This window comes from Microplitis mediator, chromosome 6, assembly GCF_029852145.1.
Source record: "Microplitis mediator isolate UGA2020A chromosome 6, iyMicMedi2.1, whole genome shotgun sequence".
Classification (NCBI taxonomy): Eukaryota; Metazoa; Arthropoda; class Insecta; order Hymenoptera; family Braconidae; genus Microplitis; species Microplitis mediator.
This window is the reverse complement of record NC_079974.1, coordinates 991,426-1,009,079: the sequence shown is the minus strand read 5'-3', so window position 1 is coordinate 1,009,079 and position 17,654 is coordinate 991,426. Positions and strand designations below refer to the sequence as shown.

General features: G+C 30.8%; 2 protein-coding genes across 2 annotated transcripts; one reads left to right on the top strand and one right to left on the bottom strand.

Moving 5' to 3' along the window:
• Nucleotides 1-2,280: 2,280 nt before the first annotated feature.
• LOC130669959 (uncharacterized) lies at nucleotides 2,281-7,493 on the top strand (the record flags this gene model as incomplete). The annotated part of the gene is made up of 4 exons (XM_057473130.1): nucleotides 2,281-2,325; nucleotides 3,200-3,308; nucleotides 4,352-4,827; nucleotides 7,183-7,493. Coding segments are annotated over 4 exons (846 nt in total), but the record flags the coding sequence as incomplete, so codon positions are not given.
• A 2,076-nt stretch (nucleotides 7,494-9,569) lies between these two features.
• LOC130669937 (WW domain-binding protein 2) lies at nucleotides 9,570-16,507 on the bottom strand. The gene is made up of 4 exons (XM_057473099.1): nucleotides 16,291-16,507; nucleotides 15,688-16,022; nucleotides 13,491-13,643; nucleotides 9,570-10,127 (listed from the first exon to the last, which is right to left on the bottom strand). The coding sequence occupies exons 1-4, from the start codon at nucleotides 16,344-16,346 to the stop codon at nucleotides 9,844-9,846; spliced, it is 828 nt and encodes a 275-aa protein (XP_057329082.1). The 5' UTR covers nucleotides 16,347-16,507; the 3' UTR covers nucleotides 9,570-9,843.
• Between the last annotated feature and the right edge of the window lie 1,147 nt (nucleotides 16,508-17,654).

Below are 17,654 nucleotides of genomic sequence, written 5' to 3'. Positions count from 1 at the left end.
ATAAGGTTTTATAATTGAAAAATTAGGTTATTTAATTAATAATAAATAAATTTTTAAATAAAATAAATATTAACATTAACATATTTTAACATGGGTTAGTTTTATTAGAAATAGCTATTTTCGATACGTAGGATTAAAAAGAGGGTTTGCGGCATGCTTGGATTGGCGACACAAGTCTTGGGTTATGCCGCATTCTCAACGAGAACGAGTACATACATCTTTCGCGCACGAGCGAAGCGAGTGCGAGAGAGATGTAGGTACGAGTTCTCGTTGTGAATGTAACATATCCCTAGACGAGTGTTGACAATACATGCATACCGTATCCCTCTTTTTAATCCTTTGTATCGAACAATATTTTTTATAACGACTGCCTTTAAAGTTTAATCGAGAGGAATTCAATTATTTAAAGAATAAAAAATTATCTTCTAAATATAAACAATTGTACAAGTGTAAATAATAACAATCTATTCATGTTTTATTTTTCAATTGAATTCTATCAATTAGTTTATTAATTTTATTAATTTAAATCTGTGACTGTTTTTAATAATGTGAAAATTTTTAATGAACAATTAATAATATGATAATAATATTATTTTCACAATACAAACACACAAGTTATGATATTCAATAAGAATAAGAAACATATGATCACTATGCAGGTTTCCAATTGTCGTCTTTCTATCTGCGCATGTGCGAATTTCAGGATAAATGCGACAGTAGGAGTATATGGAGAAAAAAGTATCACTATCTTTTTCTAACTCGAGTGAACGACGGTTGCTAGGTAATTTGTATACATTTCCTATAGGCAATTACTTTTCAGCACAGTAAAATCATGCTGAAAAGTCCAACAGCTGATTTTTCGACATCGTTCTATAGTTTCGTCGAGTTATCGAGAGAAAGACCTATTTTACTCGCGCCACACGACGCTCGAATATTGAACTTTAAAGGCAGCAGTTATAAAAAATATTATAATAATTTAATTATTTATAAAAAATTTAATTAATAAATGTAATTCTCAAAGCTTATAGAAAAAATTCATTTTTAACTTCCCGCTATGAAAATTGTAAATTTTCAAAAATTCGGGAAGTTATTGGTTTCGGTCCGATTTGCAAAAACCGAATTTCTATCAGAATTTGACGTTTTGAGGTTCTAGGAAGCTATTCTGACGAATTTCACGATGATGTCCGAGTTTATGTGTGTTTGTACGTACGTACGTATGTATGTATGTAAATATTAATAACTCTTGAACGGATGAACCGATTTTGATCTTTGAGGTGTCATTCGACGCGGCTTATTAATATCTTGAAGCCGTAAAAATTTGAACTTAATCGGTAGGGTGCGTTCAGAGATATTTCAAAAATAAAATTTTTTCAAAAATGTTTTATTTGGATAACTTTTAATTTGCTCGATGGATTGATTCCAAAATCTAATCAGCTCTAAAACTTTATAAGCCGCCTCGAATGCCACCTCAACCATCAGAATCGGTTAATTCATTCGCGAGATATCGTGGGAGAAAGAAATACTAAAAAATGGTTTTTTTCAAGACAATGGCATACAAAAGTATTATCGAGCTCGAAGAGCTCGAAAATGTGTTTACAATAATGTTTTCGATCTCAATGAGCTCGAAAACAGCGAGAAGTTTTGGGGCTGGCCCGCAGGGTCAACCGATAGACCGATTTTTTTTTTTAAGACCAGCTCAAATTTTTTTTACTATGAATATCATTAAAAAAAAGTTTGAAGAATACCCCCCCCCCTCCCCCCCTCCTATAAAAATTCATTTATTTAAAATTAAAAAAAAACATTCCATAGTTATTTAATTATCTGAACACATAAAAACCCACAAGATTTAATTGAAATTAGTAATTTATTATAATTTTCCAATATTACTAAATTAAAAAAAAATAAAATACAAGAATCTATTCTGTATCTTTTTTAAACAAACCGACAAACTAGCGCTGCATTACATAGCTAGAGAAATAGAAAGAGAAAGTAAGAAGGAAAAATAATGTCTACATCTGTTGATGCAGGAAATGCCTCATCACAAAAATAGTCGGAGCTTCGACGTAGTGGGTTGAATACTGTAGCAAGAGCAAGAGAAGAACTAGCAGCTTGCATTACTAACCATAGACAAATTTCATTTTTTTATTCTCTTATTCTTACTCGTTTTTTTTCATCAATTCATCTCTCTTTTCTAAATAGCAGATGCGAGCGCATTCACAGGTCCATAGAGTGTTAAGGAGAATCAAATAACATTCCACCAATGGCAAGGAGAAATTTTGACCACGTGTGATCAATATTCCCCTACTTAGTCTTTCTCAGTTGAATGTAAGTTGACGTATAACGTTAGTTAAAAACAAGCATCTGACACTTAGTAATACCATTCATATTCAAATTTTAATGTCTGCTGTCATTTTTTTTTACGCGTAATAACTCTAGTAGTAAATAAATTCTATTACTCTACAGTAAAATTCCACTTATTTATTACGAACATTAAATTACGGTATTGTAATTTAAAGATAATGAATTTTTGAAATTAAATATGTGGGTGTGTGCATTTAAAAAATATGTTAACGTGATATAAGTTAATGAAAAAATATTCTGCGTCATAACAAAAAAAGTTGATAAGATTACGTTGCGATAAAAAAATTGAGAGATGACTGAGAAATTAATTGACAGTAAAAAAAAATATTTTTTTATACAAAGATGACAATTATTTAATTTTGTACTCTCTAAACATGAATTAGTGGAAATTTCATTAATTACGTTAGTGAAGCAGTATTCACTTCATAATCCGTGTATTTAAATAACAAATTAGTGAATTTTCACTAATAAATTTAGTACTATAATTTTCACTAGCAAATTAGTGATTTTCACTACTTAACTAGCGATATTTTCATAATTTCTACAAGTGAAACTGTTATTCACTTCTTAATTTATGAATTTCACAATTTCACTAGTAACTTAACTAGCAAATAATTAAATATTTTACTAGATATAAATATAATTAATAATTATGGTGCTATTTTTAAAAATTTTAATAAAAAACTTTCAAAATAAAAAAAAATAGAAGTACAGAACAATAATATATTTATATGAAGAGTACGTCAATCATAACATCACGGATTTTTTATTTCTTCATCAGTTATTGTTTGGTATCATAACGAATATACTATTTACACTTACGCGATCACATGCGTAGGCCAGCGCAGTGGATAGCATCAAAGACTTTGAATCGGAAGGATGCAGGTTCGAGCCCAGCAGTCACCGGAAATTTTTCATCAATCCAAAATCATGTATACTTCCTCTAAGTAATGATTCTAATACATTAATCACATTTCGGATCTGATTACAAGTGTCTTATATTTTTTTTCGCAATATAATACTTTTTTCACCGATGAAATCAGTGGATTCCCATATTCACTTTTCAATTTAGTGGATTCTCATATTCACTTATCAAATCAGTGAATTCTAATATTCACATTTTCATTTAGTGAATATTCACTAATTCTGCGTGGTACGATTGTAACATTGACAATTAGTGAAAATTCACTTAAAATTAGTGAAAAATCACTAATTTTGCGTGGTACGATTGTAGCATTGACAATTAGTGAATATTCACTAATTCTGCGTGGTACGATTGTAGCATTGACAATTAGTGAATATTCACTAATTCTGCGTGGTACGATTGTAGCATTGACAATTAGTGAATATTCACTTAAAATTAGTGAAAAATCACGAATTCTGCGTGGTACGATTGTAGCATTGACAATTAGTGAATATTCACTAATTCTGCGTGGTACGATTGTAGCATTGACAATTAGTGAATATTCAGTAATTCTGCGTGGTACGATTGTAGCATTGACAATTAGTGAATATTCACTAATTCTGCGTGGTACGATTGTATCATTGACAATTAGTGAAAATTCACTTAAAATTAGTGAAAAATCACTAATTCTGCGTGGTACGATTGTAGCATTGACAATTAGTGAATATTCACTTTAAATTAGTGAAAAATCACTAATTTATATTTAGAGAGTAAACTAAATTTCGAAAATGAATGACATAAAAACTAAACAAGAACAGATAATATTTATAAAAGAAATATTGACTGGTGTAAATAAAGAATTTTTATGTCAAGGCGCGGAATTTGAAAGTCTGAAAAAAATCGTCAAATTAAAAAATGATTACACGGATAAGAAATTTTCATATTTTTACTTTTTTATATCGCGAAAATTTATTTTCACTGTTTTTTCCTCGTTTATAATTTCTATTATTTTATACAATCCAAGTATATATTTGTTAATTAGTTCTATTTATGAGAAACGTTGCTTCATTCCAAATAATTATTTAGTATGGGAGTTTACAAGACCAGTATCGAATTGTGATTTTTGTCGTGGAATAAATACGGCTTTAGTTTTAACGAATCTTACAAGAGAAGAATTTACGCCATACGCTTATTCATCGAGGCCGATTATTGTAAAAAATGCCGCCAGAACATGGAAAGCGTCGAAAGTCTTCGATTTAGAGTTTTTTAAAAATATATATGAAAATATCGACGGCGCTTACGAATCAATTGAAGACGAATGTCAATTTCTACATTTCAAAAGTAATTTTTCATTATTGAAACAAGTTTTGACAATGAGTAAGCAACGCGCGTCGAATTATTTAAATGAAAATCCCTGGTATGTTGGATGGAAAAATTGCCATCCGCAAGTATTAGAAATCATGAGTAAATATTATGACACTCCACATTTTCTACCGGTTGATGCGGAAGTTCCACAAACAAATTATATTTTTATAGGATATGATCAGGGAGCAATTATGCACGTAAGTGTTTTTAATCCATTGTTTATGCTACGCACACTGAGAAAAAATAATTAAATTCAAGTAATTTCTTGTTTCTATAAATACTCAAAATGATTATAGTCGAACTCCATTAATTTGGGCGGTTAATTTACGGAGGAGCGGAAATTTCTTGGAATTTCCGGGTTAACGGACGCCCCTTCTTCTTTGAAAAGTAAACTACAACGCATGCGCTTTTATGTATGCATAAATGATGTATAGATAAATATAGACAGAGACATACAAATGTATAGTATTGGGTGGGAGACAGCGTAGCTCGTAGTGGGGGTCAAGATTGAGGGGAAGTTCCGAGATAATGGAATCCGAGTTAATGGAATTCGACTGTAGTTCATATTTTAAGAAAACTGTTGTTTCACTTTAGTAATATATCGCGTGCCAAATGCCAAAAGGGCGTATAAAAGTAATACGCCCCTTTAGCTTTGAAGAACCAAAAGGGCGTATAATTTTTTTTTTTTTTTGGTGCCAATCGTTTTGTAAACATGTTCTAAGCCTCAAAATAAAAAAAAAATTTTCAAAGCCAAAAGGGCGTATATCTTTAGATACAAAGATACAAAGATCTAAAGATATACGCCCTTTTGGCGATAGTACGTCAAAAATTTTTTTTCTGCAGATCTTTACGTTTCGAGCGATTCTAAAAAGAATGATAAAAAAAATTTTTTTATACGCCCTTTTGGCATGGAACCCTATCTAACTGCTGTAATACGCCCTTTTGGCATTTAGTTGATACCGGCTCAAATTTGTTACAATTGAAAACTTCGATAAAGCAATTATTTGGTTAAATAAAAAAAGGAATTGCAGAAGAATATAATTTAAAATTGGAAAAAAATTCTTGCACTTAGAAAAAAATTTTTTTTTATAACAAAATGAAATTTCTTATTGGTGTTGATAAAAATATAAAATATATTAATTTTTTCGAGATCTACTTTTATAAACTATTAAATATTTAAATTGTATTATTTAGTTGTGTAAATTGATATTTAAGATGACAAATATCGTTGAATAACTTAAGAGTCGATTAAAAAAACTTCATTTCCAATAAGCCACCGTGGCTGCTCTAGCGGATCCGAATTACGATAAATTACCGAATTTTACTGCAATATACCGTACTTCTGCAAAATCGCCGCATTTTGCGGTAATTTACGGGAAAATGCGATAATTTACGGCAATTTGTGGCAATTTTTCCGCAACACAGTGAAATCACTTCACGGTAAATTACCGTATTTTACGGTAAATATACCGTAAAAATTCAGCGAAAATCCCCGCAGTTTATCGCAATTCTGCGGCAAATTACGGTAAGCCCATCGCAAGTTAGGCAAATTACCGTAATTTACGCAGGATTTACAGTCAAATACGATAGATTACCGCATTTTTACGGCAAATTTGCCGTAAATTACGATAATCCGCCGTAATTTATGGTAAATCGGTATTTTACGGCGGGTTACCGTAATTTGGGTCCGTTAAGGAGGTTATAAGTCTTGCGTGATCGGTCTAGATTCGAATCTTAGGGATGTTAAAATGATTTATTTATAAAAACAAATGTTTGTTGAGGTGCAAAACAAATTTGGACAACAGTAGATAAAATAAAAGCCCTAGCGGATCCGAATTACGGTAAATACAGTGATTTACCGTAATTTACGGTGCCTAGCAGAATTACCGTAAATTACGGTAATCTACGGTAAATTATGGCAAGATAGGCAAATTACGGTAAATTGCCGTAATTAACGGTAATTTTGCTGAGCGCCGTAAAATTACGGCAATTTACCTTAGTTTGCCGTAGATTACTGTAATTTGCGGTAAATTACCGCAATTTACGGTAATTCTGCTAGGCACCGTAAATTACGGTATATTACGGTAAATCACTGTATTTACCGTAATTCGGATCCACTAGGGAGACGTCTAATAATATTTTTTCCTAAAACCAAATTTTTTTCTTAATATTGAGTAAGTAAATCAGCAAGGATGTCGAAGTAAACAGTAACTTTTTAAGCTTGTTTGTAAACTAGTGATGAACGAAATGGACGTTACAAATGTTTATAATTATTTATATAATATGTTTTTAAGTATTTTACGTGACACTGTATTGTTTTTTGTATAAACATTGCCATACGGCTTCGGCCTCGGATATAAATAAATAAATAAATAAAATACTTGAAAAAATTAATTATTTTACTTGACTGAAGAAATAATTGCTTGACACTATTCAAGTAACTAAAATATTTAAACCAAGTATTGTTTTTCGAAAGTATATGTTTTTTCTCTCAGTGTAATTTAGAGAAAACTTACATTACTTGTTTTTCATTGACATCCTTTTTCTTACAGTTGGATTACATTCCACGTCTTATGTGGCAAGGACAAATTGTTGGGAAAAAACTGTGGTCGGTTGCACCGACTCCTGAATGTGATAGTGTCTGCGAACCTTTCAGTTTTTCTGTAGATACTGGAGATATTCTATTACTTGACACAAGAATCTGGTATCATGGAACTCATGTTGAAAATAATACTTTAAGTCTTACGATTACATCAGAATATGGTTGAAATAAATATATTTATGTTAAGGATATAGTGATATCTTTGTATGGTCAACGCATGTAATTTTATAATTGTAAAAATGTATACTATTTACTATTTTATTATTAATTATTTATTTATTTAACACGCCCGAGTCAAAATTAAAAAGGTGATTTGAGCCTCCAAATCCTACACGAGGGTAAGGAGGTTCAAATCATCTTCTTAGAGTACGAAGATCCATGCATTAAAAAGGTGATTTGAATCTAAATGTGGAAACTTTGTCCACTTTTACCAAGGTTAGGTTCAAATCATCTTTTTAAAAAGGTAAAATAAGCCTCCAGAGCCTAAATTTATAGATCGAGAAAGACTCGCATCGGATCGCGTTCAATTGGTAAAGAAACAGAAGGGAAAAGGGGGCCACTAATTAGAAATGGCTGCCGAGATCGAAAAAATTTGAAATTTAAAAATTCCAAAAATAATTTCTTAGTAATAAATGTTTTGTTGTAAATTAAAAAATTATAAAATTTAAAATATTAATATTAATAGCTACAGTTATACGAGTAGGCGTTCGAATAGAATAGTACTAAGTCATTCGAAATTCGAATTAAATAATTGGAGCCTTTGACTTATTAGTATATGATTAATTCATTATTTTATGTGAACAATAAATACAAACGATGTATTGGAAAACGGAACCTGCCGAAATATTTGAAAAAAACTGCTGAAAACTAATCTGCTGCGCCGGGATTCGAAACCACGACTTTGCGAATATGAAGCACAACCACTGCCGCACTGCTACTTGGACGCTTACGATCAGCTGGAGTTATCTTTATGTATAACAATAATCATGCTAAAGAATTGAGCTCATTCGAAGTTACAGATTAAGAGTATCTCTAACGAACCCAAATTACGGTAGGTTTACCGTAAATCACGGTAAGCCCACCGTAAATTATGGTAATCCACCTAAAATACCGATTTACCGTAAATTGCGGTAATTTACGGTGGATTTGCCGTAATTTACGGTAGACTTACCTTAACTTACGGCGATTTTACCTTAATTTACGGTAATCCGCCGTAAAATACCGATTTACCGTAAATTGTGGTAATTTACGGTGGATTTGCCGTAATTTACGGTAGACTTACCTTAACTTACGGCGATTTTACCGTCATTTACGGTAATCCGCCGTAAAATACCGATTTACCGTAAATTGTGGTAATTTACGGTGGATTTGCCGTCATTTACGGTAGGCTTACCTTAACTTATGGTGATTTTACCGCAATTTACGGTAATCCGCTGTAAAATACCGATTTGCCGTAAATTACCGAAATTTACGGTAGGATTACCTTAACTTACGGCGATTTCACCGTAATTGACGGTAATCCGCTGTAAAATACCGATTTACCGTAATTTACGGTGGATTTGCCGTAATTTACGGTGATTTTACCGTAATTTACTGAAATCCGTCGTAAAATACGGTAATCCGCCGTAAATTACGGTAATTCGGTAATTCACCCGAATTTTTACGGAAGATTTACTGTATTCTACGGTAAAGCTATCGTAACTTACGGTAGAAAATACGATAATTCACGGTAAACTTGCCGTAAATTACCCATTTACCGTAGATCACGGTAAATTTGCCTGGATTTAACGGTAATTTACCAGATTCTACGGTAGATTTACGGTTAAAATACCGTAAATTTACGGTAAATCAGGTCTGCTAGGGATGGTAGGCCTTGGAGGGTTAAAACATCTTTTTAAAAAGGTGACTTACTCCTCCATACGTTACTTTTAGGACATCGAGGACTTCAATAACATATTACATTCAGCGGCAAGTCCAACATCAAAAGAACTGAGGTTTTAGAGGCTCAAACTACTACTACTGTTTTAATTTTGACTCGGGTTACGTAAATCTGTACCTCCAATCTTCAGCAAGTCGGCATCATCAGTCTTGGACAAGTCTGGTGTAAGACAATTCCGTAAGATACTAAAACTGATTGACTTAAAGTTTAAATCAGTTACTAGTCAGTATTTGTAATACAAAAAAACAACTGAAAAAAACTTTCATTAATGACGAATTTCAATTAAAAAAAAACTTACATACATTTAAAATAATTATAAGTATATATTTTTTTTATTTTCAACAGATTTATTGCTTCAATAAAAGAACGACAATTTTTATATACAGTTTGATCTGCATAAAAAAATAAATGTTATCAAGCGATTATAATAAAATGTCACTTTTTTTATGAACTGAATCTTTGGAATGTTCGTAGATTTTAAATTTAACGCCTGAAATTATAACAAAGTATAGGGAAAAATTGACTGCGTCAATTTTATAATTGAAAATAAAATTCCATTAACATCGGAATTATTTTTATTTCGTGCTGAAAAAATTAGCCACTAATTTAAATAATTTCTATTCTACAAGAAGAATATCGTTAAATAATTATATTTTTTTCTATGGTTGATAACTAGTACGGATTGTAAGATCCTTGGGGAGAGTAGGGTGGGGGGTTTTGAGGATAATTATTATAGTAGCCTGCAGACTGTTGATAATTCGGAGGTGGTACATAACCTCCAGCTTGCTGGTAACCTGGATAACCAGGATACGCACCTGCTTGGGGGTTAGGTTGACTATTATAGTTGGGGTTGGCCCAAGCTGGAGCACCAGGTTGTTGTACATTACCAGCATTCATCGGGCCGGAATTTATTCCTGGATATGGAGGCGGCGAGTCCGTCATATAAACACTGTTTGCTATTAGCGTAATAATGACAAACTTTAGTAGAGAATAATAAAATATAATATGAATAATACACGGAGAGAAAAATATCGCCAGGTTAAGTATACGTATCGCTATTCTGGCTATACGCTGTATTGTTAACAATCGATTATAATCCAACTGAAATAATCGATAGAGCCGATTAATCGTTTGCAAATAATCGATTTTTCGAAGAATCGATTATTTGAAATTCAAAAAAAGCGATTGTTTTTTGAAACAACTGTATAGTTGCACAATCGGCTGTATGACAATCGATTATGACAATCGAATTTTTGACTCATATTTTTCAAAATTCAAAAGCTACACCTGCTAGTTAATTCTGATCCCAAACGGCACAAAAAAAACTTGTTGCCTTTTCGTTAAATGTAAGGTAACAATTTTTTATAATAACCCACATAAAAAGCGGATGACTTCTAGAGCCCATACGAAAAAAATATATATCCGGGCAAATCTGGAATATGTCGCATATATGCAATATATATATAAATATATTTCTCATATATGCAGATTTGCCCGGATATATCCGGATATATATTTTTTTCGTATAGGAGACATCTACATTTTTATAGCGAGTAATTCTTTTGATTTGAATGAATCGATTAGGTTATCGAAATAATAGACAACTAATATGTGAATATTGAAGATAATTTCATTATAAACATAATAAAAAATGTTTTTGACAATTTTTTTTTAACAATCGATTTTTTAAACCCAACTTTAAAGTTGCAAAATCGTACAGTAAACAATCGATTGTGGAATAATCGATTTCATATTTTTAAAAAATCAGTATTGGAAATGCTTACAATAGATTAAATGATAGACGACGGTTTTTCCATAATTGCACGACTCATTATGCGAAGCATTAGAGAGTGCTTTATTTGTTTTTACTATTCAAATTTTAATTTTTCTATTAATTTTTTTTTTTTTCTAAGATTTTAAGACAGTCGATTGTTCAATGACTACAACTTTAAAGTTGCGCAATCGAATTGCTAATAATCGATTATTGTAATCGATTGTGGAAAAAAATATTTTTTTTTTTATTAAAAGTAAATTTTCTCTAAATATGTGTTCAATGCGCTTATTAAATTAATTGAAAATTATTGTAGGTATTGATTTACGTAATTAAAAAAAAAAATTTTTTTTTATTGTTTTATGAAAAAAATCGATTTTTAAAAATCGTATTTTGAAATTTTAATCGATTTCCTATCGATTAATCGAAGCATATATAACCGATTTAAAAAAATCGATTATTCAAACTAAAAAATCGATTATTCGATTGTTTTTTTGCAACACTAGATACTATAGATTATTAAATTAATATGAGAGTATTCCTAAATTAGTTATACGAATCGTTATTCTGACGATACGTCATTTGAAGATACATTGGATAGTCATTCTGGCGATATTTTTCTCTCCGTGTAGGCTGCTCTTTTTGAAATGAACATTTTTTTCTTTCGTTTCCCATTGAAAATCTTGTTCTACATGATAAAATAAAAATGCAGTCCAATTTTGAGCTCTTAATATCAATTTTCCGAACTGGAACAACGTCGTAGAAATTTTTCCATGCTAAAAGCATGTAAATATATCGATTTTTTTCTGTTTGTTGAATAAAACTCAGTCCCATATTAACGTATCTTATTGGTTCAAAGTTTTATTTAAAAAGAATTGTATGCTTTTTGAAAAACCCGTGTGTGCTTAGCGGTACCTTTGACTACGGTCCGCGTGGAAGCCTCGAAAGTTTATGTTCATATGAAATTAGTGGTTTTTTGTTGTTAACTTATCAACCGTTGACTTTAAAAAAAAAAGTATGTAACATTTTTTATAGGAAATTTAGTCTTCTACAAAAAAGTTCATATAAGTCGAATCTACAAAATCAATATTTAAAGAGATTTATGGACTTTAAGTAATTAAAATTCAAAACTTCAGCTGAATCTCAAGATTAATGGTTTAATAATTGAATGATTTTTATATTAGTCATATGTTTCAATCGGAATTCCTTTGTTAGGTCCCGAAAAAATTAAAAATTCGAACGGAATTTTTTTAGTCCATTAACGATTTATTTTTTGAAAAGAATTGCAAAGGAGATGGGTATTTTATATTTTATACAAACATATATCAATCAATACTTATCATAAGTTGATAAACAAACATATTCTATAGGGTTGAATTTTGACATTTAGGTGAAATTTTGAATTTTAATTATAATTATAATATATGGTAAATAATTATAAGTATACTTAAAGTTCATATATCTCTTTAAATATTGATTTCTCTGATTAAAAATACTCATTGAAAAGTATTGAAAAAGATGAGAATTGAATACTTTTGAATAAATCCTATTCCATAAGGTTTTCATCTGAACATAAAATTAATACTTTTCATTTATATTGAATCTAAAAATAATATAAGAATTTCTAAATTTCCAAAGAATTGAAAAAAATTCGAATAAATTGACAGTTTTAAATCTTCCTGAATTTCCCTCAATACCAAAATAGTTTCATATTTTGGATCGAGTGTAGGATTGAAAAGAATTGAAAGAGATTGAGAATTTTTAATTTTTCTGAATCTTTCTCAATACTAAAATAGTTCCATATTTCGAGTTATGACTTGAATTGAAATAAATTAAAATGAATTCTTATTTTTGAATCTTTTTGAATCTTTTTCAATAACAAAATAGTTTGGAATTGGAAGGTATTGAAATGATGAAAGATTGAATTCTTTTCAATACTTTTGAATTCCATTATAAGAATTATCAAGTATTCAAATGATCAAAATTTCAATTCCATTCAATATTTTTCAAAATCTCCATATGGATTGGAAAGAATTGAAATAACTTTCAATACTTTTTAATGAGTATTTTTAATCAAGGTTTATAGATTCGACTTATATGAACTTTTTTTAGAAGATTCAATTTCCTACAAAAAATTTTGTATACTTTTTTTTTAAAAGTCAACGGTTGATAAATTAACAACAAAAAACCACTTCAAAGGAAATTAAACTTTCGAGGCTTCCACGCGGACCTTAGTTGAAGGTACCGCTAAGCACATACGGGTTTTTCAAGAAGCGTACAATTTTCTTAAAATAAAACTTATAACCAAAAAGATACATTAGTATGGAACTGAGTTTTATTCAATAAAAAAAAAAATTGATGTATTTACATGCTTTTAGCATGGAAAAATTTAAATGACGTTGTTCCAGTTCGGAAAATTGATATTAAGAGCTCAAAATTGGACTGAATTTTATTTTATCATGTAGAACAAGATTTTCAATGGGAAAAGAAAGAAAAAAGTGTTCGTTTCAAACGGAGCACGCTAATGAATAATTATAAAAAAACGAACCTGGAGGCATCTCAGGAAAGGCATTCGTCGGAGGCATCCAACCATAGTATCCAGAGGGTGCTGCTTGATAAGCTGGTGGCGGAGCTGCATACCAGTCAGATGTTGGAGGCTGGTACGGCGGAGGAGCATCATATCCAGGACCACTACGTTGAGCTGGATAAATATTTTTAAAGTTAAAAGGTTTATCGTTACAGTATCAAAAGATACCTCATGTGCGCACAGTAAAAAATATTGAGTAGGTGTTAAAATGGGTTCGGGTTAAATTTTTTGTGATAAATCAAGACAGTTTTTTTGTTATTTTAAAATTAACCGTAGATAGGCAATCTCTGAAAGCGAAATTTTTTAAATGTCAATTTAACTCCAAAGCTTTAATTATTAATAAATTAAATTTAGCAGTTACTAAAATCTTGAATTTTTTTCATACGAATCAAAAATATTCAATTATAATTTCAAATTTTTTTATGTAATGAAAAAATTATTTTTTCGTAAATAAGAATGGATTTTTGTTTTTTTTTTAAGAAATTCATTGATTTACTTTTTACATCTGGTATTAAATGTCAAGTGATTTTTTTCAAAATCTTGACTCGAATAAAAACTTTGTTTACTATAAAAAAAATTGTTGAATGTTAAATAGTATTTGTTGATATTTTAAAAATAATGTTTGTAATAATTGTAATATTAATGTTTGTTAATAAGGCTTGATTATTAAAAATATCAATGCTACGAGAAAATTTGTTGTACATGTAGTGCAATGAAATCACCAACAATATCCACGTTGTAACAAATAATATTTTGTTATCGATCACAATAAAAGAAAAGTATTTGGAAAATCCAAATAAAGGATTAAATTTGTATGATTCTGTTTACTCTAGACTTTGATGGCCTGTTAGTATACGAAATATCAAGTTTACAAATTCGACTCTCAGGACTTTTTTTTAAAAAAATTTAATGCCATACAAGATTATTCCAGAGCCGAATTTTTATCTCACACGGTTCAAAAGTTATAATATTTTTAATCAAAAAAAATTTTTTTGCATGTTATTTAAATGGGAAACTTCAAATGGCCACCGACACCTTTTAAACTTGAGCTAAAAATTTTGCCCAATGAGAGAATTTTTTTCTCGATATATAGGTCCTTTTTAAGACGCAAATTCGATAGGTCGTTTTTTTTGGCTCACCCTAACAAATAGTTTGTGTTAAGGGGGGGGGGGGTATTAAAATTATTTAAAAAAAATTTTATTTTTAATTTTTTTTCTGAATGAACAATGTCAAGAATATTGTGTACAAATTTTAAATCAATACAAGTAAAACTAACGGAGTTACAGCGTTTCAAATGACCGGCCGGTATACCTGATTTTTATAACTGCCCGACCTGCCCCTACATACCCCTAGTAGAAATCGGCTGCAATTTTCTTTGTTCTTCCGAATCCATTTCTCCGGCTGTGTGTCTTTCAAAGGATGTAAACTGATAACTCAATATAAGTATAAAAATTCATATTCTTTGATTGATAGTTTATTTCAAATTTTCACGAATAAAAAACTTTAAATGGATTTTCCCGAAAATGTTATTTTTAAAGTCCGTGAACATCATAACTCAAAATGTACTGAACCGATCCCTTTGAAAATTTGAACATTACTTCTTCACATAAATCAACAGGTAACTACGAAGAGTTTTTTTTTGCTTTTCATTTTTTTCTATTTTTTAATAACAAATTAACCGCGATTTTTTGAGCTAAAATCGCGTTTTTCACTTCCAAGTGCTGCAAAAAATCGAAAAAAAAAAAAAAAACTCTTCGTGGTTACCTCGAGAAATACATCAACTTTAAAATGCATATCAATTTTTTTTTTTCCGATGATCCGGTAACGAGTTATGATGTTCACCGCAAAACAACTTTTTTTCGAGGCGCCTCCGGAGATTCAACGTCACCAGCTTATTAATCAATAATTTTCGTTGAAAATTTTTTCTGATATTCTTTAAAAGTTGTACAATAATATGTGATTAAGTTTAATGAAATTATATTACTCATCTCGCCGGGAAAAAATCACAAAAATATGCTTTTTTTTCGCCTTTAAAACCTCCCCCCCCCCCCCAAACAATAACACAAATATTATGTGCCTCTTTTTAACACACAAATTATATTGATTTTAACACAAAATTTTTTACTGTATCATTTAAATATTCAAAATTATACTGTACCCATAGCCGCTGCTCTGAGCATCGCTTGTCCGAATTCGATGGCTCCACCGCTCTTGAAATGCAGCTTAAATTTACATTCTCCAATCCAATTACCATTAGGCTGTGCCCTGCATTTTCCCTTAATATAATTAGCGCCAAATAATGGCTGGTCCAGTTCTACCTCACTCAAAGTCACGAACGGAAAACTAAACGACTGCATTTTTTCATTATGGTCTTTGGCATTAAATATCATTCTATGTGTCGTCAGATATATCCTTCCTTTTTTCGAACCAATGAACTCCGGTTGTTCTTGTCCGTGAAATTCCATAGTGACATTATCGCAAAAAAGGAGAATACTAAAAACATGTAAATAATTTATTACAAATATTGCGCAATAATTTTAATGACTAAAAATTAATTAATAGCTTTCGTATTACGAGAAATTAAAATTAAGAACACACGCATTTTACTGCTACTTAAATGATAAGAAATAACAGTAATAAAAAATATAATGATTCAATTATAGCTCGTGTTGACATATTGAGCGAAGGCCATTTTGATAGAAACGTATCTACGTCGTATTTATAATAATAAATATACTTATATATATTTTTATTTACTTACCATTCTCCCGCATGTAAAAGAACGCCATTGTTGGCGTGTGCGGTATTTAATGACATTTTATTATTTTATCAATTTTCTTTTCCAACAAAACTAGACTGACACTCCAACTCAACGATTGACTTACGTCTGTTATGTTTTTAATGGGCGAGACACCGAGCGATCCTAGATCTCACTTCGGCTTTTTTCGGCTCCTATTGTCAGTATGAAAAATTTTACTAGTAATGTCACTCCGTAGTGTTACTTTTTCTCTCTCTAATTTTAACAATCCTATCTCCCACCACGTTTTTGTGCGCGACCAATCAAAGAAAGCTTAGTGGCGGGCAATTCAAATTTTCCCACGTACACCAGTATTTCCAAGTATGGTTCATCCGTTCAAAAGTTATAGATATTTACATACGCAAGGGAAGGGGGGGGGGGCCAAATGGGCCCCTTAAGAAAAAAATTTTCAAATCCTCAGTTTTTTTTACTTGTATTACTTTTTTTTTACTCCCTCGCCGAGATTTGACGTTAATTTGTTCTGTCCATTAAAAATAAAAAATTAAAAAATGTGGGGCAAAATGGGCCCCCCTCAAAAAATTTTCATAATGCGAGTTTTTCAGCTTATTTCACTTTTTTTTCCTTCTGCTGAGTTTTTGGTGTTAATTTGCTGTGTCTATGAAAATTAAAAAATCCCGAAAAGTTGGGAAAACGGCCCCCAACAAAACTCAATGTATGTTTGTCGCTTGTTTTGCGTTTTGAAACTTTTTGCTGTGTGTTTAGTATAAAAAAGAGTTGATAGTGAAAATTTGGACCTAAAAATAACTTAATTTCATTACTTGATTGCTTATATTTTAATTATTTTCGATTATATAGAATAAATTGTTTTTGAAAAAAATTATAGTTTGTAATGCTGTTAAACTCGTGACCTAGTTTGCCCCTTATCATAATTCTTCAATCATATCTGTTAAAAAAATTTTAGGAACCCGTTTGGCTAAAGAATATTCGTAGGTTTTCAAAGTCTAGACAGCCCATTTTACCCCCTCCCCCCAACACTTTTCATGTTAAAAATTTTGAGGGGACCATTTTACCTCAGTGGCCCATTTTGCCTCAATGTCCCATTTTGCCCCTTCCCCGCTCCAAACACTTTTCATGTTAAAAACTTTGGGGGGCCCATTTTGCCCCCTAATATTTCGAGGCATCAAAAATTTTAGGTGGCCCGTTTTGCCCCCCTTCCCCTACGTACATTAGGGTGTTTCATATTTAGGCGATATTTTTTTTTCTGTCCTACCTGAAAAACTAACAATTTATAGTACAAAAAAAATATTCCCGCTTGAAAAAAATGCTAAGTCAATTAGGGGCTTAGCAGATCGAAAAATTTGATTTCC